The sequence below is a fragment of the Globicephala melas genome, chromosome 3 (genome assembly GCF_963455315.2).
Source record: "Globicephala melas chromosome 3, mGloMel1.2, whole genome shotgun sequence".
Lineage (NCBI taxonomy): Eukaryota > Metazoa > Chordata > Mammalia > Artiodactyla > Delphinidae > Globicephala > Globicephala melas.
The window spans coordinates 25,661,158-25,688,704 of NC_083316.1; the positions used below are offsets into that span (position 1 = coordinate 25,661,158).

The following is a 27,547-nucleotide window of genomic DNA, read 5'->3' on the forward strand; positions in this document are numbered from 1 at the left end:
GGAATCACGATTTCTCCCCTATTCTCGTGACTCAAGGAATACGTATGACTCAAGTATCAGTCTTCCCCCACCGCACCCCACCATTAGCCAGTTAAGTGTTACAGAGATACCTTCTACACAGGATTCACCAGTTAGTGACGGTAAGCACAATGTCTGCAGCTGAGACCATGACAAACACCCAGATGAAAGCTGAAAGATCGAGTGAATAATCCAGAGATTTCAAACAGTACTGATGTTTACAGAGCACAGCCCAAAAATCTGGTAAAGTGAATTTTTTGCCTGTCAGCTAAAAGTCTGGAGTCACAATCTCAGAAAGATAGAAAAATCAGGATCTATTCCACATAGAATATATGTTTCAAATTTTACTATTTAAAGAGCAAAATCATAGGGAATATGCACATTTACCCAAGTGAAGTTTTCCATTCAATAGGAGAGAAATCAAATACGTTGTAATAAAGACTCTCCAGCTAAAAACTGAATATGAGATCAGTAAAACAACAAGAGTGATTTGACTGTGTTTTATTTCAGTGGGCACACTTTATTCATAACTGTCTCCAGGAGAACTAGGCTAGGTCTCAACCGGCAACAGTCACAGTTATTAAGCAAGTAAATACACCACCACTTTCGTGCTCTCCTTTATTTCTTTATGTCTTCAGTCTCATCTGGCTCTTTCTCTTGATGCTCTCTTTCCCACCTCATTTCTTTTAACTCTTGTCTGTATTTCCGTTCAATGAACCGCTTCTGATGGGCCATCTGGGGAAAGTTATCTGACACGAGGAGATATATTTTACACTTAATAAAGGAGAGCCACCAGTGCACAGAATGATGCAAACTAAACATACACACATACGAACGAACATGTATTCATAGGAAATCTATATAGTTGTATTTTGTAAGGCAAGAGAAAAAAAAATTGCTTGCTTTCTTCTCTTATTCTTTTATCATTCGGGAACACAGTGGAAGTCTGGATCAGCAGTCGATTCTGGATTTCAGTATCTGATGTGAACTCGAGCATAAAAGGCACCGAAATACACAGGTATGTTAAAACATAGACATGTGGCTTCAGAATGTTTCCAGCTAAGGTGTTTTAACACAGTTCTCCTAGCAACAAGTGATTTTCAGGGAGAGATTAAAGGCTATAGCAAAAGGGAGTTGTATATTTTTACAAAGCTTAAACCAAAAACCTCAAACAAATAACGACATTATCACACCATTATTTACCAACAATTAAAGTTTCTGAAAAGAGTAAAAAGATCAGATGGACAAAAGGAGGCCACATCCTAAGTCATTATTTCTGATAATTCAATTTGTGAAGTTTATCATGAGAAGCTAAAAGCTATATGGGCAACAGCAACTCAAGTAGAGCACTTTCATTTGGTGAAAGGAAACATGTCACTCAATAGTACAGTTTACCCTACATTTAGTTTGATATTTGACCCTGCTCAAGAGTGTTGACACAGTGGAAATCTTGAATAAGATGTAAACGTTTTACAATTCATTTGTTATTTGTGGTATATAATGAGTGTAGCAATGGAGTGAGAAATCAAATATGGAACAAGAAAAAGTCATTTTACACACCTAGTCAACACTTACACACTTCAGCAACAAATATCACAAAGGGATGCATGCACGAATGAGAGCAACACAAGTTATCTGGTAACAGAGGAGAAGGACACCATTCTCCCTAACCTGGTACGGGTCTGCTAAACACAAGAGGTACTACTTCATATTTGAAAATAGGAAGAATCAGCATGGCATGTTTGGGGGAAAGTTTGATTTTGTTGAGGTTGAAGCACAATAAACGTGGACATAAATATATAGTATATTCCTAACCCCCCTTCCTTTCAGCACAGTGTCCCATTTTTCACCCCAGGTGGGAGGAGGGACAGGGAGGGTGGTAGGAAAAGGATCTGAAAGGCAGGTGGTGAATCACCTAAGACCTAAGAGTCAGTGATTGACTTTAAACAAAAGAGGAGCCATAATGGCATATTTTAGAAATAAAACGGCAATAAAATCCTATTCTCTAAACGATATTAATTTGATTCCTTATGTACTGTATAAAACACAGGTTTCAAGTATTAAGAGTACTTAATTCCACCACTCAGATCTAGCCATAGATAAGCTTTTAGAATATATCCTTATAATAAGCACTTTTCCTATGAAGTAAAGTTATACTCCACACACACACGCAATGTAAATGTGCACATATATTACACAGACACATGAACACTTAAAATCATTCCCCCAGCCATCCTTACATTGGGAGAGTATAGTTATAGGCACATTTTGATGGGTACACTTGGGTTGGTAAACTACTGCCCACAGGCCAAATACAGCCCTCTACCTGTTTTGGTAAATAAGATTTTATTGGAACACAGACACCAGCCATCTGCATACTACCCGAGCCTACGGGCTACAGTGGCAGAGGTGCATAATTGTGACAGAGTACTTACTATCTGGTCCTTTATAGAAAATGTTTGTCAATCTCTGGGATAATTTATTTAAACATTTCCCTACCTTCAAACGTGCAGTTTGACTGTTGATTTTTTGGCTATTACAAACCAAGCTGTCACATTTATCGTGGTAGGTGAACTTTAGCTCATAGCTCCAATTATTTTCTTAGGTTTGACTCCTAGAAATGAAATCTCTAGATCAAAGGGTATGAACCTCTTTAAGGACCTGATACAGACAGCCAAACTGTTTTCCAGCAGTTTAAACAATTCCCTTCCACCAGTATGCATGTGGAGGCCAGTCTCAGAATCAGCCATCTCTCCAGTATGTTTTATAGTTGAAAGCAAACAAACCAAAAACTCAAAAGATCATCTCTAACAACCCTACAGCTGGAAAATGGAGTCTCATTTTTAGTTCAGTATGTGATTATACACATATAAAAAAGCTCCACAACAGAGTCAACAAAACTCTCAGTGAAGATTCCATGGACATGGGACCCTGGTAACACCAGCTTCTGCCCCCAGGACTCCTCCCCCTGCCCCCACCCACAAGCTATCATCCGCCAATTACCACTTGGCTCCCGGCCCTCCTGCCTTTCCTGGAATCTCTCCCAGGCTGAGCATCCGGGGCCTCTTTACCTTTAGCTTCCCGCACTTTGCTCTCACCCACACTGAGCTGGCGTTTGAAGCATGAGGGAACTGCACTGTCAGGTTTTACCCACAGGTTCTGCTGAGCGGCACGATATACCTCAGAAGAAAACTTCCTTGCACTTAAGCCTTCAATTTACAAAAGACTCTGTAGTTCCCTATAGGGTCAATTATATAATTGAAGTTTCTTCAACCCAGCCATCCCACTCTTGGGAATCCAACCCTTAGAACTAAAAGCAGCAATACAGCGTCTTTTATTATCAACAATGATAAAAAGACAGAAACAGTGTCCACCAAAAATTTTAAAAGCTGAATAAAATATGGCATGAAATATTATGCAGCCCTTAAGAAAGAATGAATTGGAGCCACTATGACCTGCAGGGCTGCCCGTGATGTATTATTTAGCAAGAAAAGAAAGATGCAGAGAAGTACGTAAATATCCTGTCTTAATAAAACAATGGCTAAAAACTAAAAAGAAAAAAACCATCACAGGTTTAAGATTTTAGAAGTATAGAGAAATATGTAGAATGAAATATACTAAGTCACTCACATGGGTTACCTGTGCTGAGAGTGGGACTCTATACAGAAACAGGAAAATGAAAATCAAAAAGCATTTGGGAATACTTTTTTTTTTAATTATAAGCCCATTTTATACATATCTTACATTCTACTACACTCTGTCTGGAGAATAATTATGAAGAAAAGATCACATTTTATCAGTACTTACCATTTTTCTACTTCCCCATTTTCTTTCCATAAAATACTCATTACATTATGAACATATAATTATAGAAAAAGAGATAGGCTTACATTTTTCAAGTGCATCCATTGCTGCTCCCATTTCTGCTTGCTGAATACTATTAAATAAAATAAAGACAAGGTACATTTTAAGATTTTTTTTTCAAAAACACAAAGCATGGCTCCAAATTATTCAGCCTGATTTTCTTTCATATTTCGTTCATAAAATTTTATCTGATTACTTCTACTGTCACATACTGAATTGCACAGATAGGAATACACACAAGGGCATGCAGAAATGTCATTTATTTGCACAAAGCCTGTTAAGTTATTCATTCCACACCTTTAACACTGCAATAAAATGCCTTCCATCTATATTAGGTCTGAAGTATTTCTTACTTAAATTTGAACATCTTCAGTGTAAAGTTTAAGAGGCAAAGAGTAAAAAAATACACGTGTAGACAGACTTCAAATCATTTCTCAGTTTAAGATATAAATTGGAAGGTTCAAAGAAAGGTGATAACATGCGAAATTCTTTTTACCTGAAGATGTGAGCTCAAGTGAGTAGTAATAAGAGATCAAGTGTCTAATGGCTGTGTCATGCATGACATGTTCTATGAAATGCTTGCAGCAGTGTTGGGTAACTTAAACTGGACAGACCTCACCTGTGCACCAGGTAATGTTCTTTCCTCAAGGTAGCCAAAACCCTTTAGGCAATGGCATTCCCACTGCTCAAGGCCGATTCTCAAGTTTGGGGCTGAGCTTGGTGGGGACATTAAGCCTTGGGATTCACTTTGCTATTACCCTCGAATACTCTATACTCTGAGTTTAAAAAGACAGGCTGCAGAGTTTGGAAATACCAAGCAGGCACCTGCCAGACACACAGGATGTTCATGTGAAGAAATTTAAAGTATCTTCTTCTCATACCTTGGGCCTTTCCCACAGCCGATTCTCTCTCCCTTGAAGTAGACAGCCACGGTATAGGTCCTAGCATGGGATGGCCCCACTGTCTGCAGAGTCCTGGAAGGAAAAGGAAAAACATTAATTACGTAAAGTGTTACTTAATTGTTATTGCTAATATATAACTCCAAGAAAAACCATGTGACTTATTGCTTAGAGAGAGGAAGGTAAAATTAACAGGGAAATTAAAGGAGTAAGGTTTTGATTTGCTGACGTGACAAATATAGAGAGCTTTGAAGTAGGAAATTTTAAAAATTCTACAGTGGATTTTTATATACACATATTTTTCCCAAAGCATTATAAACAGTATCTGAAGGCGAACAACGAAGGGTAAAATATTTTTTAACAATTTCAAAGTGTTATTCCTAGTATCATAAAATTAACAAACTTTTGTCAGTGAAAAGTTGGCCATTTCAGTCTGTTCATTGTTTTTCAGTGCTAATCACCGCGAAAAATCATAAATATTTGGGTAATGCACCTCAAGCCAGAGCTGAATGGCTTCACACCCTTTACGGATTCTTTCTAATGTCTGGTATCTTATCTAAAAGATCAGAAAATACATTTAATTTCTGAAACATCAGAGATCAATTCAAAGGTATGCTATGATGTGGAGTACACAACACAATTGCCAAAAAACAAAACTCCAGGCACTCTGGATTTTAATGACAAGGTGCAGATTTCAAATGTGGTAAAACTGATAACTTCATGGAAAAGGGAAATTAAACGCAGCCAACAAAGATAATGGAATGAACACAGTAATCTTGAAAAAACTATGTAAAACAACCCCATCATCTTGATAAAAAAGAACAAGCTCATCACGTACTTTCATTTGGGGGATATATGAGAAGGGAGCAGTCATTTCCTTTGTGTGTATATACTCACTAGGATGAAAGTACACGGATGGCTTCTTAAAGGTAGTGCTTATTATAGTAATCATGCTGGCGCTATGAGAAGTTTATCATCCTCATTTTATTTATTGAACTTTAATTATCACTTTGATGAGGAAATACTTTGAGCCTTTCATGTCATACAGTTTGGATGTTCATTATGCTTATTAGACACATGTTAAAGTGCTGTTTCTAAACATTTGGTTTTTTTCCCAATAAGTAAAGGAATCATTGTTTAGCAGTGACAGCTTCTTGGGACAATTTATAGCAGCCTGCTGTGGGGTGACTCAACCTTCTCTTGGCCTCAGTTTTTCTTTTAGTGAAAAAGCCTATAACGTGTTGTGACTATTAAATAAAAACATAAAAAAGGATTTAAATTCCCGGCTGCCACTCTGGTGTTTTCCCTTGAGTACTGTGAAGTCTGAGAAAGTCCGCAGGAAGGGGCTTTTATTCCATATGAAACACTCACACAAATGTGTGTACTTGCACCCATGTGTGTACAGAGACGGGGGTAACCCAGTCCTAAAACTAGATACTTAAACATCCTTAGAAACACATATCCAGACCATACCTTGGGAGGCAACCCAGTTATTTTGATAATCCCTCCCTTTTATAATTCCTCTTTGAAACCACCTTCTAAGACCACCTTCTGAGACCACCCTCTGAAACCACCTTCTGAATGTCTCATGATAATTACTCTACTTCAGAGTCAAACCTCCTGTTTTCATCAAAACTGGTGTTACGTGTTTAATGACCTGCGTTTCCTTTGAATGACTTTTGGCTACTACTCAAAGGATAAAGATGTGTCACTAAAGATATTCAAATGTACACGGCAGCTTTTAGTACACATTCTGAAAAGAAAAGTTCCAAATATTTGAATAATATAGCAGCGGTGAAGAACTGCCCTGCTTTTTACAGTGATTGCCTATCAGGCAATCGGGACAGAGGCCAGCAGGGCCTCAAAGAGAGTGGAGAGAGACACACAAGTACTGTTACAAACAAACAAGCACACACCATCTAATCTAGATGCGTAGGCAGCAGGGGTTATAAGAAATAAGAAGACAACTATAAGAATGTACATAAAACAATTTAAGCTAAATTTTTCTGATCTTGATCAGAAAAATTATCTGAGCACGTCTTTCTCCCAGGGAGCAGTTCCCAAAGCATTTTAGAGATGGGAGAAAGCACAGATAATCGAATGTGACCCACTTACTTAGAGCTCAAAGACTGAGAGGCCCAAAGAGTTTGAGCATTGGGCCCAGAGTCAAGACGTCTCCATGCAGGACTCATGTGGCCATTACCCCACAGTGATTAGTTTTTCCTCCAGGCACATGGAGCATTACTCTAAGCTTCCCGGATCCAACAGCCTGTGGGCAGCAGGTACTCACTTGTACAGAGGAATGTCTGGCTCTTTTCCTTCTGTCCTAAGTGTCAAGCAACACTGCTGAAGCTGGGATTTGGGGTCATTCCAATCCTGATTCAAAATGAACTCCTGCAACAAGTCCCCAAAAAGTTTTTAGTAAAGGGTTCTAGAATCACCAAGCATAGAGCATACAACCAATTTAAATTTTATAGGAGCTTACTTTTAATCGTGGAAAGAAACAAACATTCATGAAAGTATGAACATATTCCAAATCCTTATCAATGTACAGAGCTGCAATAAATGCTGAAAAAGAGAATACGTAAAAATAAGCCACAATGCATTGCCATTTACTAGAAAGAGTACAAGTCCTAGACTTTTTTTTTTTTTTTTCTTGTAGAAGCTTTTATTTCAGTGATTAAAAGAACGCAGTAAATGGAAACTATGCTGATTTACATTAGGCATGCACCTCTACCTGAAACTGCTGTTAGTTTTTGACTGGCCTAAATCTTTATAACTTATTTTTTCATTTAGGCACATCTTTAAATTTTTTTGGACTCTGACATACAGGGTAAGTTAACTTGTTCCTTGTGGCAGTTTAGTATGAGAATTATGTTCGCTGGCTAGATTCCTTTAACTAAAGGCCTCTAGACTCTCAGGCTACCTGTACTAGCTCAAGACTGTACTTTACATACAGATATTTAAGTGAATCACAGTATAAGGGAGGGAGATAACCTAGAAAGGTGAAATGTACTGTATGAATAATCCATACATTTTTTTTCCAGCACTGATAATCAAACATTAGATAAGGAGGCCTACAGGAAAGTACCAAATTACTCTTTCCCCCACTGCTGCCCTTTCTGAGAGACACAAAGATGTCTATCGATCTCTCCAGAAATCTGAAAGGAATCCACACAAATAACAGATTATTACCTATGTGGTCCCACTATCAAACTATAGAGCAGTTCCACTATTAAAATTGTAGGAAGCAGTTAATGGGACTATGAGGAAAGCATCATCCCACATACAGTAATATACATCTAGTAGAGTTTTCCATTCATCTGTCAATTGTTTTCCCAAGATTAGCATTAAAAAACACAACCCCAAACACATTTGACCCTCAAACCACCCCCACACACAAAAATTGGTCTTTGTTCATTCTCAGATGACAGGATGTCCCAAGAGTGACAAAGGTGGGAGCCGATCCCCCCACAGCCTTTTCTTCAACCATCCCATCAACTGCTCTTCATTTCTTGAACTACCTTCCTTTTCCAAAGAGGTAATACTCAGGTCAGTCAGAAAGGCTTTCTGAGAAGACTGGCTTGGATTTCTGGGTCTGTTCCAGTCGATTCAAGATGAATTGGCTTGTATCAATGAAGCGCTCAACGCAGTTCACAAAACAGGCCTCAGCCCGACTGTCCAACTTTGGCCCAGGCTTGTCCATGCACTTTTCTCAACAAAGTTCCGTCATCTGGTGCACCAGCTGCTGGAAGCGCTGCTTCTGAGTCTCTACCTCGATGAAATGCTGCAGCTGCGGGTCGACCGAGCCCAAACCCACTGCGGAGGAAGACGAGGAGGACTCCATCCCAGCGCGGCCACGCGTGCCGAGACAAACTCCGCACCAACTCACCGACCTTCCCAAGTCCTAGACTTTTAAGAAACGTTAACTTCCAAGCCCTCTTTATTTTTTAGCACTACCGTTTCATCTTTCTTCAAACAAGAACTACTCTTTATCACTAATATTAAAAGCAGCAATAGAGATGTATAATTAAGATGCAAAACCACAAAGACCAAATTACGTTTGACTAAGGGATAAATGAATAATTAGTTAAAATGATACACAAAGTGCTGCTGTATAGCAGGGAAAGAATGACACCTGGGAACACAACCATGTTAACATCAAATAAATCAAAATAAAACTTGAAGATCAGATGTGATGCCAGAATGAGCACATCCTTGGGGCCTGCTATTCTTAACACTGATCTTGAGGAGATCACCCATTTACAAGGGTTTGTGTTACCTTTCATCAACAGATATGGGACAATTTATAGATTCAATCTGCCGAAACAGAGAAAAAATTAATACTGCGCTTAATGACAATTAAACAATATAACCAAATTTGCATTAAAAAATGGTGACCCCAAAGACAGCTTCATTAAAAGGTACCTTCACCACACAACAAACGGCGAGTTTTTAAAAGGAGGAATAAAAATAGCTTTTGTTGAGCTAAAAAAAGCCAGTGAGACTGATGATCACTCAACTTACTTTTTTTCTAATTCTAATCTTAAGTTACTTTTCTTTAATTGAAAAAGAAGTTCTTTTAAGCTCCTTAGTCAGATTGCCTTTGCACTTTGTAAATCAGCTGATCTTGCATGGTAGACTTTAATATCTGTATATAATTCCAATTGCCAAAAATACCAAAACATTAAAAAAAAAAAAGGTTCCAAGACCCAGTGAATGGCCCACTTATTTTACAGTAGTATCAGAAACAATAAAATTGTGTGTATAATCCTTTAGTTAGCTATAATAGGATTACTTATAATGCTACGAGACCATATCAGATGGTCTGATAACTGCAAGAGATGACAACATTGTCCATAGAGCTTTGAGTTCATTCACAACAATAGACAACTGTTTTAGTATTTAGGGAATAAATTACCTTCTTTCTTCTAGGCCTCTATCTAAAGGCTGCTGGGTGGCAAAAACAGCTATGATTCACTATTTCCCATCTTCACATTCTGTTACTGTTTCACACAAAGAGATGTGATGGCTGAGCATTAGGATGGAGGGGCGTAGGGTGAGGAGGGGGGAGCATTAGTGAACACAGACTGAACATTAATTCATTATCCACAAGTCTTTTTTTTTAAATTTTTATTGGAGTATGGCTGCTTTACAATGTTGTGTTAGCCTCCACTGCTCATTATTCACAAGTCTTAATTCCAAATTATTCTCCTTCAAACAAGCTTTGGAGAGAAGCATAAATAAAAATTAAAATAGAGAAGAGGTTTCTTTAATCAGAAAATAATAATAATGAGAAGCAGCATAAATTTGGTCCATTGATTTAAACTTGAACCTGCAGGTTAAGAGAAAAGCTTTATTCCCTAGGACTCACATTCCAAAAGGTCGGCCAAGGTCTTGGTCCTAAGGGCCACAGGCCTCTTGGTCTTGTCGTTGGTGATGGCATATTCCTGCATGCCCAATTCCTCTGCTACCTTGGCTTGAGTTCTGTTATTCACCAAAGAGCTTCGCAACAGCTGGCCAAAAGGAATTGAGGTACATTTAGAAACCATTTCACTTTTGGTCTCTCTCTTGCTCCTGTGTTGGGCCCACCCAGCCTAGACCACAGGGACACCTAGGCAAGCAATGGCTTAAGTTCTCAACCACCACCCCCAGGCAACAGTGACAAATTCCACATGCTTCTAGTTTCTCCTTAATAACTTACTCTGCTCTTGGATTTTACCTAACTGACATTTAAATAGTACATTTAGTTGTTTAGTAGCAGTGAGCAGTGTTGGGGGAGATGCTATACTATACTAAAGGTCAAAGATTCCATTAAGTTTAATGTTACTAAACCAAGGAGCATTAAAACTTTAAAAAAATCAACTTATTGAAGTATAATTTGCATATAATAAAATGCACCCATTTTAAGTATAGGTAAATGAGTTTTGACAAGCTTCTACATTTCTGTTACCCCAAACAAGTTCCCTGGCCCCTTGGCGACCAATCAATCCAATCCATCTATCACCAGGCAAGCTTGACCTACTTTCTGTCACTGTACGTTAGTTTTAAAGGAGCATTTTTTAAAAAGTCAAAAATAAGCTTCACATTTTATGGCACTGATGCTAATTTTGATATCACAGGATTTGGGGAAGTGACGCTTTAGTATTATTTAAAATATTGAAATTATTTATTTACATTTTACTTTCATTCTTTAAAGATTTATATTGTGTATATATATATATATATATATATCAGATTTATATGTGTATATATATATATATAAAGATTATATATACTATATATCCTGACTCATAGTTTTTCAAGCTGAGACCCTTTATTTTTAATCAAATTAAAATGTAATTTCCGTATTTCAACTTCAGGAATTCCAAACAAAAATTTCTACTGGGAATTTCAGTCAGCTAGCAGTCCTCTAAAAGGACCATCCAAGTAGTAACATTAAACAGTGCATGAAAATTGTACAACCAGTCTATTGTGGACGTGTCCATAAAACAAGCATGGCTTAGGAATTTAAGTCACTGATCACTCACTAAAGGAAGGTGGGGAGGGAGGCTGGAGAAAGTGGGTAGATACAAAGATGAGAACTCACCAAACAAAAGCTGAAAGTAATTATCCCCAATCTCTAAGATTTGGGGGAATGAAGTACCTAAAACTAGAACTTTTTCTTACAACAGATAAAACAAACTCTTGGTCTAGTACAATTCCTTCCTGCTAAGGAATAACCCTGACACCAGGGCCAAGGAACAGGAAGCACTGCAAGTTATGCTGGTATTATATCCCCTGCCGTTCCACATCGAACTCTGTTTATTAGATGCAAGTTTTATGCTCTGTGGCTCCACAGTGTCAACTGAGCTTATGAAAATCAAGATTTATCCTCAATGCCTGAGACTGCAACCTTGACAATAGATAAATAAGAAACAATATGTTCTTAATTTGTCTGACAATGATTCATGAAGCAGAAATACAACTTGATCTTCACATGCCATGCTTGCTGTTGAGTTAGACTGTTATTCTTTGCTTGTCTCTGCTCCTTTCCTCCTCCGATTGCCCCTAAACTCAATCTTTTCTTCAATACAGTGTTTTCATTAAAATTAATATCCACAGAGAAGCTCAAAATTAAAAAGGCCTAGCATATAACGTTAAAAAGAAGACACAACCAGGGAATTCCCTGGTGGTCCAGTGGTTAAGACTCAGCACTTTCACAGCTGTGGCCCAGGTTCAATCCCTGGTCGGGGAACTACGATGCTGCAAGCCATGCGGCGCAGCCAAAAATAACAAAACAAAACAAAACAAAAACGCAACCATTAGGGAGCCCACCAGTCTAATATCTTGTAATTACAGAATAACTGAGCTGGAAGCTGGAAGGGAGACATCTTTTTCAGTCTGGATTTATAATGGGGGAGGGGGAGGTTCACAAAGTACAGGCCATGGGGGAACAGAAGGGCTATTTTGAGAATATGGCTATGCTGCGTGAACTAGCTTCTCTCTCAGTACATGCTTTTGGTGAGAGGAGAAAACTCTAACTTGGGCTGCATGTATGGAGATTTCATGCCTTAGAATCATGGCATGCCTGATGTACATATGAGCTCACACAAACCAAAATATGTCACTGGTTATTGGGCCCCAGCTGCCGCCTTCCAGCCTCAGGGCTCCTCATTCGGTGCTGAGCAGTAATGCTGTCTGACAGGGAAGGAGGAAAGCAGTGAGGATGTAAACAGAAACACTACCAATTTTATTTAAGATATGCCCCGATGGGTCTCAAAGCACCGGCAGGGTGGCCAGCAGAAGGTGAGATCTTTCAGTTCTTGCCAAAACTTGGAGCCTGAACCAAAAGTCAGTGGGGGAGAAGGAAGATATAAATCATCCATATTTTTAGAGTCAGTTTAAATTTAGAAGATGGGTTGAAAAGAGGTAAGACGTTGCTCTTAAACAACAAAGTCTGAATGGCAGTTCTTTAAATGACAGCCTCCATCCTTGGCCTTTGCTGAACCCTGTTTCAGAATAAATCATGCTGTTTGCCAACGAGTGAGATCAAGAGGGGATCACAAGGCAAAAAACCACCTAAAGTTATGGCAGTTCAGTGCAACAGCTGTGGAGGCTGATGCTATAGCAGACCCTGGGCTGCTGGCTGAAGATCTGAGCTGATCAACATCCCGTGGCTGCCCTCTGAGAGCTGCTAATCTCTGAAGGAAGCCATACACAAAGTGGCCAATGCAATGCACTGTGACAGCTGCAGTGACAGCAGAGGCCACAGCACACGCAGGTACTCTTCTCCAACCCAGCTTTTCAAAAAGGCCTCCTGGAGGACCTGACCCCTGAGTAAAAACGTTTCAGAGGCTTGTTGACCTAGCTGGCTGTTATAACAGAATCATTAGTTAGTTCTGTCATACTGGTACTCAGGCCTCTTCCAAGAACCAAGGGATTAGAATTTCTGGACAAGTACGTTTTTAAAAATTTTATGTAGGTGGATTCTGATGAATGTAGAGTCAGAACTGAAAAGAATGCATCTGCCAGTGGGAGAAGAATGGGTGCAATGGTCTGAGTGTTTGTGTCACTGCAAAATTCATATGTTGAAATCCTAACCCCTAAAGGTGATGGCATTAGGAGGTGGGGGCCCCTGGAAGGTGATTAGGTCATGAGAGTGGAGCCCTCATGAATGGGAGCAATGCCCTTATAAAAGAGGCCCCTATCAGCACAGACACCAGAGACAAGCAGGAAACACTAAGGCTGCTGCTGCAGCCACCAAGAAGCCTGTCTGCAAGCACAGGTCACTATCCACACCTCCCCTCCTGGGAGCCTGTGCAGCCCGCCACTGCCAGGGTCCCGTGATGCAGGGACAACTTCCCTGGGAGAACACACGGCGCGCCTCAGGCTGAGGCAACATCACACCTGTCTCTGCCGCCGCAGGCTCGCCCCGCACTCCATACCCCTCCCTCCGCCTGGCCTGAGTGAGCCAAAGCCCCCGAATCAGCAGCTCCTTTAACCCGATCCTGTCTGAGCGAAGAACAGATGACCTCAGGAGACCTACATGCAGAGGCAGGGCCAAATCCAAAGCTGAATGCCAGGAGCTGTGCGAACAAAGAAGAGAAAGGGAAATCTCTCCCTGCAGCCTCAGGAGCAGGGGATTAAATCTCCACAATCAACTTGATGTACCAGCATCTATGGAATACCTGAATAGACAACGAATCCTCCCAAAATTGAGGCAGTGGACTTTGGGAGCAACTGTAGGCTTGGGGTTGGCTTTCTGCATCTAATTGGTTTCTGGTTTCATGTTTATTTTAGTTTAGTATTTAGAGCTTACTATCATTGGTAGATTTGTTTATTGATTTGGTTGCTTTCTTCCTTTTTTTTTTTTTAATATATATATATTTTTTCCTTTTCTTCTTTCTGTGAGTGTGTAGGTGTATGCTTCTTTGTGTTATTTTGTCTGTATAGCTTTGCTTTTACTATTTGTCCTAGGGTTCTCTCTGTCCATTTTTGGCTTTTTTTGTTTCTTTGTTTTTTAGTATAGTTTTTACTGCTTGTTATCAATGGTGGATTTGTTTTTTGGTTTGGTTGCTCTCTTCTTCCCTTCTTTTTAAAATTAATTATTCACTTTTTTATTTTTAATAATTTATTTTTAGTAACTTTATTTTATTTATTTATTTATTTTTCTTTCTTTCTTCCTTTATCTTTCTCTCTTTTTTTCTGAGCCGAGTGGCTGACAGGGTGTTGGTGCTCCAACTGGGTGTCAGGCCTGAGCCTCTGAGGTGGGAGAGTCGAGTTCAGGACGTTGGTCCACGAGAGACCTCTGGGCCCCACATAATATCAAACAGCGAAAGCTCTCCCAGAGATTTCCATCTCAACTCTAAGACCCAGCTCCACTCAACAACCAGCAAGCTACAGTGCTGGACACCTTATGCCAAACAACTAGCAAGACAGGAACACAACCGCACTCATTAGCAGAGAGGCTGCCTAAAATCATAATAAGTTCACAGATATCCCAAAACACACCACCGGACATGGTCCTGCCCACCAGAAAGACAAGATCCAGGCTCATCCACCAGAACACAGGAACCAGTCCCTGCCACCAGGAAGCCTACACAACCCACCGAACCAACCTTACCCACTGGGGGCAGACACCAAAAACAACAAGAACTATGAACCTGCAGCCTGTGAAAAGGAGACCCCAAACACGGTAAGTTAAGCAAAATGAGAAGACAGAAAAACACACAGCAGATGAAGGAGCAAGGCATAAACCCACTAGACCAAACAATTGAAGAGGAATAGGCAGGTGACCTGAAAAAGAATTCAGAGTAATGATATAAAGATGATCCAAAATCTTGGAAATAGAATGGAGGAAATACAAGAAACATTTAACAAGGACCTAGAAGAACTAACAGCAAACAAACGATGATGAACAACAAAATAAATGAAATTAAAAATTCTCTAGAAGGAATAAATAGCAGAATAACTGAGGCAGAAGAATGGATAAGTGATGTGGAAGATAAAAGAGTGGAAATAATTACCACAGAGCAGAAAAAAAAAAAGAATGAAAAGAATTGAGGACAGTCTCAGAAACCTCTGGGACATTAAACGCACCAACATTTGAATTACAGGGGTCCCAGAAGAAGAAGAGAAAAAAAAAGGGATTGAGAAAATATTTGAAGAGACTACAGTTGAAAACTTCCTTAATATGGGAAAGGAAATAATCAAGTCCAAGAAACACAGAGAGTCCCATACAGAATGAATCCAAGGAGGAACATGACAAGACACATATTAATCAAACTATCAAAAATTAAATACAAAGAAAAAAATATTAAGAGCAGCAAGAGAAAAGCAACAAATGACAAACTAGGGAATCCCCATAAGGTTAACAGCTATCTTTCAGCAGAAACTCTGCAAGCCAGAAGGGAGTGGCAGGACATATTTAAAGTCATGAAAGGGAAAAACCTACAACCAAGATTACTCTACCCAGCAAGGACCTCTTTCAGATTCGACTGAGAAATTAAAACCTTTACAAACAAGCAAAAGCTAAGAGAATTCAGCACCACCAAACCAGCTTTACAACAAATGCTAAAGGAACTTCTCTAGGCAGGAAACATAAGAGAAGGAAAGGACCTACAATAACAAACCTAAAACAATTAAGAAAATGGTAATAGGAACATACATATCAATAACTACCTTAAATGTAAGTGGATTAAATGCTCCAACCAAAAGACACAGACTGGCTGAATGGATACAAAAACAAGACCCGTATATATGCTGTCTACAAGAGACCCACTTCAGACCTAGGGACACATACAGACTGAAAGTGAGGTGATGGAAAAAGATATTCCATGCAAATGGAAATCAAAAGAAAGCTGGAGTAGAAATTCTCATATCACACAAAATAAACTTTAAAATAAAGACTATTACAAAAGCCAAAGAAGGACACTACATAATGATCAAGGGATTGATCCAAGAAGAAGATATAACAATTGTAAATATTTATGCACCCAAAATAGGAGCACCTCAATACATAAGGCAAATACTAACAGCCATAAAAGGGGAAATCGACAGTAACATATTCATAGTAGGGAACTTTAATACCTCACTTTCACCAATGGACAGATCATCCAAAATGAAAAAAAAATAAGGAAACATAAGTTTTAAATGATACATTAAACAAGATGGACTTAATTGATATTTATAGGACATTCCATCCAAAAACAACAGAATACACGTTCTTCTCAAGTGCTCATGGTGTTAACATCCTCCAGGATAGATCATATCTTGGGTCACAAATCAAGCCTTGGTAAATCTAAAAAAACTGATATCGAATCAAGTATCTTTTCCGACCACAACACTATGAGACTAGATATCAATTACAGGGAAAAATCTGTAAAAAATACAAGCACATGGAGGCTAAACAATACACTACTAAATAACCAAGAGATAACTGAAGAAATCAAAGGAAATCAAAAAATACCTAGAAACAAATGACAACGAAAACACGACAACCCAAAACCTATGGGATGCAGCAAGAGCAGTTCTAAGAGGGAGGTTTATAGCTATACAATCCTACCTCAAGAAACAAGAAACACCTCAAATAAACAACCTAACCTTACACCTAGAGCAATCAGAGAAAGAACAAAAAAACCCCAACGTTAGTGGAAGGAAACAAATGACAAAGGTCAGATCAGAAATAAATGAAGAAGAAATGAAGGAAACAAAAGCAAAGATCAATAAAACTAAAAGCTGGTTCTTTGAGAAGATAAACTAAATCGATAAACCATTAGCCAGACTCATCAAGAAAAAAAGCGAGAAGACTCAAATCAGTAGAATTAGAAATGGAAAAGGAGAAGTAACAACTGACACTGCAGAAATACAAAGGATCATGAGAGATTACTACAAGCAACTTTATGCCAATAAAATGGTCAAATTCTTAGAAAAGCACAACCTCCCGAGACTGAACCAGGAAGAAATAGAAATTATAAACAGACCAATCACAAGCACTGAAATTGAAACTGTGATTAAAAATCTTCCAACAAACAAAAGTCCAGGACCAGATGGCTTCACAGGCAAATTCTATCAAATATTTAGAGAACTAACACCTATCCTTCTCGAACTCTTCCAAAATACAGCAGAGGGAGGAACACTCCCAAACTCATTCTATGAGGCCACCATCACCCTGATACCAAAACCAGACAAATACGTCACAAAGAAAGAAAACTACAGGCCAATATCACTGATGAACACGGATGCAAAAATCATCAACAAAATACTAGCAAACAGAATCCAACAGCACAGTAAGGGATCATGTACCATGATTAAGTGGGGTTTAACCCAGGAATGCAAGGATTCTTCAACATATGCAAATCAATCAACGTGATACACCATATTAACAAACTGAAGGATAAAAACCATACGATCATCTCAATAGATGCAGAAAAAGCTTTCGACAAAATTCAACACCCATTTATGATAAAAACCTCCAGAAAGTAGGCATAGAGGGAACTTACCTCAACATAATAAAGGCCATATATGACAAACCCACAGCCAACATCATTCTCAATGGTGAAAAACTGAAACCATTTCCTCTAAGATAAGGAACAAGACAAGGTTGTCCATTCTCACCACTATTATTCAACAGCTTTGAAAGTTTTAGCCACAGCAATGAGAGAAGAAAAAGAAAAAAAAAAATCCAAATCGGAAAAGAAGAAGTAAAACTGTCACTGTTTGAAGATGACATGATACTATACTTAGAGAATCCGAAAGATGCTACCAGAAAACTACTAGAGCTAATCAATGAATTCGGTAAAGTAGCAGGATACAAAATTAATGCACAGAAATCTCTTGCATTCCTATACACTAATGATGAAAAGTCTGAAAGAGAAATTAAGGAAACACTCCCATTTACCACTACAACAAAAAGAATAAAATACCCAGGAATAAACCTACCTAAGGAGACAAAAGACCTGTATGCAGAAAACTATAAGACAATGATGAAAGAAATTAAAGATGTTACAAACAGATGGAGAGATATACTATGTTCTTGGATTGGAAGAATCAACACTGTGAAAATGACTATATGGCCCAAAGCAATCTACAGATTCAGTGCAATCCCTATCAAACTACCAATAGCATTTTTCACAGAACTAGAACAAGAAATGTCACAATTTGTATGGAAACACAAAAGACCCCGAATAGCCTAAGCAATCTTGAGAAAGAAAAATGGAGTTGGAGGAATCAGGCTCCCTGACTTCAGACTATATTACAAAGCTACAGGAATCAAGACAGTATGGTACTGGCTCAAAAACAGAAATACAGATCAATGGAACAGGATAGAAAGCCCAGAGATAAACCCACGCACAGATGGTCACCTTATCTTTGATAAAGGAGGCAAGAATATACAATGGAGAAAAGACAGCCTCTTCAATAAGTGGTGCTGGGAAAACTGGACAGCTACATGTAAGAGAATGAAATTAGAACAGTCCCTAACACCACACACAAAATAAACTCAAACTGGATGAAAGATCTAAATGTAAGGCCAGATATTAAAAAACTCTTAGAGGGAAACATAGGCAGAACACTCTATGACATAAATCACAGCAAGATCCTTTTTGACCCACCTCCTAGAAAAATGGAAGTAAAAACAAAAATAAACAACTGGGACCTAATGAAACTTCAAAGCTTTTGCACAGCAAAGGAAAACATAAACAAGACGAAAAGACAACCCTCAGAATGGGAGAAAATATTTGCAAATGAAGCAACTGACAAAGGATTAATCTCCAAAATTTACAAGCAGCTCATGCAGCTCAGTATCAAAAAAACAAACAACCAATCCAAAATTGGGCAGAAGACCTAAACAGACATCTCTCCAAAGATGATATACAGATTGCCAATGAACACATGAAAGGATGCTCAACATCACTAATCATTAGAGAAATGCAAATCAAAACTACAGTGAGATATCACCTCACACCAGTCAGAATGGCCATCATCAAAAAATATACAAACAATAAGTGCTAGAGAGGGTGTGGAGAAAAGGGAACCCTCCTGCACTGTTGGTGGGAATGTAAATTGATACGGCCACTATGGAGAACAGTATGGAGGTTCCTTAAAAAACTAAAAACAGAACTATCATATGACCCAGCAATCCCAGTACTGGGCGTATACCCTGAGAAAACCATAATTCAAGAAAAGTCATGTACCACAATGTTCATTGCAGCACTATTTACAATAGCTAGGACATGGAAGCAACCTAAGTGTCCACAAACAGATGAATGGATAAAGAAGATGTGGCACATACGTACAATGGAATATTACTCAGCCATAAAAAGAAACGAAATTGAGTTATTTGCAGTGAGGTGGATGGACCTAGAGACTGTCATACAGAGTGAAGTAAGTCAGAAAGAAAAACAAATACTGTATGCTAACACATATATATGGAATCTAAAAAGAAAAGGTTCTGAAGAACCTAGGGGCTGGACAGGAGTAAAGACGCAGATGTAGAGAATGGACTTGAGGACATGGGGACGGGGAAGGGTAAGCTGGAACAACGTGAGAGAGTGGCATGGACATATATACACTACCAAATGTAAAATAGATAGCTAGTGGGAAGCAGCCGCAAGGCACAGGGAGATCAGCTCGGTGCTCTGTGACCACCTAGAGGGGTGGGATAGGGAGGGTGGGAGGGAGATGCTTGAGGGAAGAGATATGGGGATATATGTATATGTTATTCACTTTATTATATAGCAGAAACTAACACACCATTGTAAAGCAATTATGCTCCAATAAAGATGTTAAAAACAACAACAACTAAATCAGAAGCTATCATGAGAAAGAGGAACTTTATTAAATAAGTAAATTTATTACATGCTAAAAAAAAAAGAAGCCTCATACTGATCTCTTGCCCCTTCCACCCTGTGAAGGTACAATGAGAAGTCTGCGAGCCAGAAGAGAGCCCTCAGCTGACCATGCTGGCACTCTGATCTCAGACTCTCCATCTCCAGAACTGTGAGCAATAAATTTCTGCTGTTCATAAGCCATCCTGTTTGTGCTATTTTGCTATAACAGCCTGAATAGACTAAGACAGTAGGAAGGGGTTTTCCAGGATGATGAAACAGCTCTATTAAAGCAAGGGGCCAGGACTTCCCTGGTGGTGCAGTGGTTAAGAATCCACCTGCCAATGCAAGCGACACAGGTTCGAGTCCTGGTCCAGCAGGATGTCACATGCCGTGGAGCAACTGAGCCCGCACACCACAAGTACTGAGCCTGTGCTCTGCAGCCTACAACTACTGGGCCCACGTGCCACAACTACTGAAGCCCACCCACCTAGAGCCCATGCTCTGCAACAAGAGAGGCCACTGAGGTGAGAAGACGGTGCACCACAAGGAAGAGTAGCCCCCGCTCGCCGCAACTAGAGAAAGCCCGTGCGCAGCAATGAAGACCCAATGCAGCCAAAAAAAAAAAAAAAAAAAAAAAAAGGCAAGGGGCCATGACACAGTGAGGTGATTCCTGGGTGGAACTGGAGGAGAAATCTGAGCCTGGTGGGGAAGAGCTGATACAGGTGAGGCTGCCCAGCCTCTGGGCAGAGAGAGTCTTGCAGGTGATGTAAAAGAAGTCTGTACTTTCCTATAAGGGAAGAGGAGTCCCAAAAGGTGTCAAATGGGAGCAGTGGCAAGGTAACTTTCTTATTATATAGAAAGATCATTTTGGTGGATGGATTTGAATGGGGTAAGACATGAGGTTGGAAAGCCTGCAGATGTCAATGCTATAAATTAGTATTTTAAAGAAGAAACATTTCTTAGTTGAAACCTTGAAAATGAACATTAAGCACCCAACTGAGCATGAGACGGTTATTAGACTGTTTTGCAAACAATGCCTTGAGTTAGATGTACTGGTAAAAAGCAGAAGATTTGGCGCCAAGCTGCCTGGGTTCAAACTACGGCTCTACCACTTCCTGGCTAGGTGACCCTGTATAAGTTACTAAATCTCTCTGACGCTCAGTTTCCACATCCATTACATGGAGGAAGCAGTACCTACTTCACAGGGATGTAATGAGAATTAAAGTGAATGAGTATACAATCTAAGTACAATGACTGGCACATAATAAACACACAGAGACGTTAGCCGCTGTTATTACTGACATCATCATTATAAGATATGCTTGCTCTTCGGTTACAGGAAAACGGTTATAGGAGGTTCTAGGAATTCCTCTGGATTTGTCTTCAATCAAAATATTCTGGATACCTGTCCACTAATAGTCTTCAAAGCTCTCCATTTTACTGAGTGCTAACCTGTCCTTAACAACTTTTTTTAACACCCCGCAAAAAAGATACAATTTAACTTGAAATTAGCAGAAAAAGTGAGGAAAGCTGTAGTTAGGGCTCTCCGTGAAGCTGAGAAAAAGACTGCTGAGTTCCTGAAGCAGTGGCAAGGACCGACAAAAATATCACAAATTGCCAAGTGCGATTTTGAGAATCCAGTATGTTTTCTATTATCTCAACATAGCAGTCTTTCCTAATTAGTGTAAACTTAAATTTTAATAAGAGAAAGGTTTATTGGTTTAAAATAAGCAAAGAAACACATTGGCACTCTTCCTTAAACTTCTATTCACTCTTGATTCTAAAGAGAAAACCACAGCTGTGGGACGTGAGCTACCAAAGAGGGCCATCTAGCGTAAAACAGTAGACTCTGATTTATTATTCTGAGGACTTTACTACAAGAGCATGGGGTGAAAGTAGAACATATTATTAAAAATGACAGTGCTGTGCCACACAGGTCTCTCATACCAACAGTGGTAGCCAGATGGCCTCCATTTCCCGTGATAACTAAAGAACTAGTTTATTTCTGGTAAATGCTCATATGTTCTTAAGAATTTAATATTAATTCAAGAGGAATTTCTTGTCCATCCAAAAGCAGTTAACTTTAAGTGGTAATCAAACTGCTAATTTTAAACTAAATGTAAAATAATAGTATTCCCGATTTCCCATATAATGGTACATGGGGCATAGCAGGAACATAATATTCAGTGAATAATATTCACTGAGTGAAAGAATTAAAGGACCATATTTTGTTGGGCTTAGAAATTCTGCTGAAAAATTACATCTAAACATAGTCAAATAACCATATTCTCCCTAAATCCAATATTTGTGTGTCACATAAACTATTTCCAGGGTTCACAGTTGCAGAGATAAGATCCAATTCTATTGAAAGCGAAACATGTATAGAAATTGTAGAGATGCAAATGCTACCCGCTGGAGTGCAGGTCAGATACAAACAGCCAAATTATGACAGTGATGGAGAAATTCTCAAACAGGAGGCTGTGGAATCTACCCTCTCAAAGAGATCTGTTAGATAGCTTGTTTGATTTATGCTTAGTGCTGTCTGAAGGCAGCAGGGAAGGATTAGATCACTGGTTCTCAAATTTTATCTGTAATCTTTGCTTTCTCATTACCCCAAATCATTCCTCTACAAACAAAAATTTCTGCAAGTTCATCTTGCTGGTGGACGCCTCCACTAGGCACAGTGCCTTGCACATTGTAGGCATGGGACTGACAACTATCTTTAGCTCGGAAACTTATAGGAAAGGCTAAGAGAAAAGAATGAAATAGAGGTGAAAAAGATGCAAATGTTAAAAGTTGAAAGTGTGATAAAAGAGGCATTCTTGTCTAAATAAATGCTCTTTGAGACACTCTCCTATTTACCCTGACTCTACTGAGTAGGTTCTACCCTCAAAAACCAAAACTTCAGTCTATGAAATAGAACCTCTTCCCTATACATCCCAATTCAAACTCCATCATGCTAGCACAATTATATAAGTCTGACATTCATTCCCAAACAGGACTTCTTGAACACCCAACTTATAGAACACTATAGATTTCCCCCATCAGCATTCAAAACTTGAAAACCACGATTTCATTTGCTCAACCGTCCTTATTCTCTATGAAGCGAGTGTGCAAGGCAACAGCTCTGAGCCAACTAATGCCTCGCCGTAGTTGTGTGTTCTTTAATCACAATAATGAATAATTAGCCATCCTCTCCCTGCCTTCTACCCAGCCAAATGCAACTGCAGTAAGTAATCCTCTGCAAATTTTAAATTACTTTTAATCCTTAGATATTCATAAATAGTTTTCAGCTTCTTTCCTTACACATTAAAAAAAACATGTTGTTTCCTTCCAATGCCACTTCCACTTCCCTCTCTATATGACTTAGCTGCCCACAAAACTCTCATTCTTCTACTTATCAAATATGTATTGAGAGCCTACATATACCATATACATATATGCTGCACATATAGTGATAAATAAACACATGCTCTCATAGAACTTCCAGGCTACTGGGACAGGAAAACTCAAATAAGTGCCAGGAAGGAAAAGAACACAGAAATTTGACTGGAAAGTTTCCCTTGCAGGCAGCAGTCATGCGGGAACTGACATCTAATGCAGAGTAGGAGATACCAGGCAGCTGAGAGTAAGGGCAGGAAGCAGAATGGTCTCCAGGTAGAACATGTACAAACCCAATGGCAGGAGAGAGCTTGGAGGAACACAAAGCAGGCCAGGTAAGAGGTGCAGAGTGATAAGACAACTATGTGACACAAGGCCGGGCAGGTGGGCAGACTTGTTCATTTCACTCTCCAAAGAAAAAATGAAGAGGATTAGACTGGAATATGATGATTATTCACTCAGCATATTTGCTGAGCACTGATATGCCAGGACTGTCCAAGGACCCAGGGAATCAGGAGTGAAGAAGATAGACAAAGTTTGATGAGAGAATAGTATGTGCTAAGTAGAAAAAGGAAGGAGAAAATGGAGGTAAGCTTCCAGACTGGGGGAGGGGAGCTGGGGATGAGGAAAAAAGGTTACTATCAAGCAGAGTGAATTAAAGAAAGCCTCACTGGTGATGACATCTGAACACAGGTGTGGGATTTGGCCGCAAGCATGTAAAAGGCCCTGAGGCAAAGGCTTGCTTAGTGTCCTGCAGGAATCTCACAGAGGCTAATGTGAAGTGTCTAGGAGAAAAAGTCTAAGACGGCAGCAGGAAAGCAGGTCATACAGGGTCTTGTAGGTAACAACATTGTCTTTTACCCTTGAGATGAGAAATCTTTACGTTTTGCACAAAGGAAGTTGTAATCCGACTTCTCTTTAAAAATAGTCCCTCTAGATGATGTGCTGAACATAGGCTGAAGGGTGGGGAGGGATGGACCAGTTGGGAGGCTATGGCTGTAATTTAAGGTAAAGATAACTGTGGTCCAGACCAGGGTGATAACAGTGGAGCTGGTGAAAAGTAGTTATGTTTGGGACGAACTTTTAAGGTAAAATCAACAGGCTATGCTAATGGCTAGGAGGTGTAGGATGAGAGAAAGAGAAGAGTTAAGGATAACTCCAAGGTTTTTAGCCTGAGCTAAGAACAGAACAATCCTTACTGATATGGAGAATACCAAGGTTTGGGGGTAAAAATCAGTTTTGTTTTGGCCATGTTAGGTTTGAGGTGCCCGAAAGAAATCCAACCAGAGACCCAGTATATCTAGATATCCAAGTATATCTCTAAATATGGAGATATTTGAGTATGGAGTTAGGGGCAAGTAAGAACTGAAGACATAAAATAGAAGGTAACGTACAGATGTATTCAGACTCATGGAGAGGAAGTCAACAGAAAAGAGAAGAGGTCTGAGAAGGTTGGGGAGGTGAAGAGGAACAACCGAAGCGGACTGACGATGAATGGTTAGTGTGGTCACAAAATATGTGTGGTGAAGACTCCACTGGTCGCAGAAGGTAAGAAGACTTCTGCAGAAGGCAGAAGACTCCTGGCCTGCATGGGAGCAAGAGCTGATTCAGGAAGGCTGGTGTAGGAAGCCGTAACGCTGTCCAACAGGCCCGAAACCTGAGACAATGTCCCCCATTGGAGAGTACAAGAATGGCAAAGACCAGCTTTTCCAATAGTAACACACATCTCATGGGAAATCTGAGCCTGCTGCATTGCCTACTGCTTTGTATAAGCACAACCTTAAGATTCCTATCCTTTGCAATTTAGTAAATGCCACCTCTTCTAACCGAGTCTCTCTGTCAATCATATTCCTGTAACACTGTGACAGCTATGCAGAAACCACTGCAGTGGTCCAGGTGACAGAGGTCAGTAGAGAGGATCTGGGTGATGAAGACATAACACTGTCCAGCAGTAAACTTGCTGCTGTCAAAACTTGCGAATGGACTAGAATATAGGGAAGGGAAGCAGAGGGAGGAATCAAAGATGACTCCTAGGTTTCTGGCTTGCAACACTGGATGGGTGATGTTGCCATTCAATTACTCAAGGAATACTGGTAGAGGACCCAGGTGGGAGAAGACTTCAAGTTCAGTCTTCAACATGTGGAGATGATGAGAAGGCAGCTGGCACTGGAGCTCAGAAAAGAAACGGGATTGAAGAAGTCCATTTAAAAGTCTGCCTACAGAGTGAAACTAATGCTATACTTGGAAAAGACTGCCTATAAGAGACTCTACTAAGAAGAAATGCCTAGGAGTAAACCTTGTACATCCTGGAATATTCATCAGCTCTATAGAATAGGATGAGCCTGCAAAGGAGGCTAAGAGAGTAGCTCAAGAGGTGAGAGGAAAACCAGGAACGTGCAGCATCATAGAAGCCAATGGGAGACAGCGGCTCAAGGAGGGAGGGGGCTTCCCTGGTGGTGCAGTGGTTGAGAGTCCGCCTGCCGATGCAGGGGATACGGGTTCGTGCCCCGGTCTGGGAAGATTCCACGTGCTGCGGAGCGGCTGGGCCCGTGAGCCATGGCCGCTGAGCCTGGGCGTCCGGAGCCTGTGCTCCGCAACGGGAGAGGCCACAACAGTGAGAGGCCCGCGTACCTCAAAAAATAAAGAAGGAGGGAGGGAGCAACCACATCAAAGAGACATTAATGAGAGTCAGTATCTTTTAAATATGTATTTCACTGATGACAGAACATCTTTGTTTTGTCAGCAGATCTCTTGGTCCTACTGATTTCTACAGAAGCTTTCTGTGAATACAGTTCATAAAACCATCATATCAGAATTCTGTTCTTTGTTAACATTTTTCTAAGAAGCTATCCAAAAATTCTTTATTTTTAAGACAGCAAGGCTGATAAACACATTTTGGATAAAATTAGTTACAGCACTGAAGTCATTTTGGAAAGAACACAAAACTGGAGTCTCTAGCATAGTCCTGCTTTTACCTTTATCCAGATCTTGGGCAGGGCCCATGCCTTTCTGAGTTCTGGTTTCATTATCTGTTCAGTGTTGGGGGTCAGGGGCGGGATGTGCCGTGGCCAAGAAGAGCAGCAGTAAACTTGCTGATCCATACGTCCCTGCTCCACAAAATCCTGGAGTTCACAATTAATTTGAGGGAATATAGGGGTAAATGTGTGTATTTAAGTCACACATTTTCAACAGTGGTCTCTTTATGGCCATAAGATGAATTACCACTTAAGCCATTTGGTTTAGTTTCTCCATTTCTCAGACCAACCAGATACTCTGACAGCTATGAATTGTATTCCCTAATGGAAGATACTGAACGAGCATTTATTGATTCCTGAATGTAGAGCAAGATACTAGATACTAGTTTATTTCCGGTAAATGCTCGTATGTTCTTAAGAACTTAATATTAATTCAAGAGGAATTTCTTGTCCATCCAAAAGCAGTTAACGTTAAGTGGTAATCAAACTGCTAATTTTAAACTAAATGTAAAATAATAGTATTCCCGATTTCCCATATAATGGTACATGGGGCATAGCAGGAACATAATATTCAGTGAATAATATTCACTGAGTGAAAGAATTAAAGGACCATATTTTGTTGGGCTTAGAAATTCTGCTGAAAAATTACATCTAAACATAGTCAAATAACCATATTCTCCCTAAATCCAATATTTGTGTGTCACATAAACTATTTCCAGGGTTCACAGTTGCAGAGATAAGATCCAATTCTATTCAAAGCAAAACATGTATAGAAATTGTAGAGATGCAAAGTATGAAAGACTTATTCGCCTCAAGCTAATGAAGAATGTCTGCACTCACAAAATGTCTTATAGTGAGTACTCTTTTTCTTTGCCCAATAAAATATTTGCTTTTCCAATGCCCAATTCTAGAGGGACTTCTCAAAGGTTATTCCTTGGGCTGGGAGAGATCATCACGACTGGCTTCCAGATATGTTTTGTTCTCCACTCTGGTTTTATTACTGATTGGTTTCACAGGGTAAAAACCACACCCAGCAAATAAAAAAGCTCAATAAAATTTTATAAAATGAAACAAAGGTGAGAGGAATGGGAACTATTTC

General features: G+C 39.6%; 1 protein-coding gene and 1 pseudogene across 4 annotated transcripts in view; both read right to left on the minus strand.

Moving 5' to 3' along the window:
• Positions 1-504: 504 nt before the first annotated feature.
• DROSHA (drosha ribonuclease III) overlaps positions 505-27,547 on the minus strand; it is a 129,541-nt gene continuing 102,498 nt past the window's right edge. For all 4 annotated transcript variants that reach the window (XM_030843643.2, XM_060295689.1, XM_060295690.1 and 1 more), the window contains 6 exons: positions 10,156-10,297; positions 7,267-7,349; positions 7,072-7,175; positions 4,764-4,856; positions 3,909-3,955; positions 505-767 (listed from right to left, as the gene is read on the minus strand). In XM_030843643.2, coding sequence (XP_030699503.2) covers positions 637-767; positions 3,909-3,955; positions 4,764-4,856; positions 7,072-7,175; positions 7,267-7,349; positions 10,156-10,297 — 600 coding nt within the window. In that variant the 3' untranslated portion in view covers positions 505-636. The remainder of the gene's footprint in view (positions 768-3,908; positions 3,956-4,763; positions 4,857-7,071; positions 7,176-7,266; positions 7,350-10,155; positions 10,298-27,547) is intronic.
• On the minus strand, positions 7,382-10,148 carry LOC115845594 (mitochondrial import inner membrane translocase subunit Tim8 A pseudogene; annotated as a pseudogene).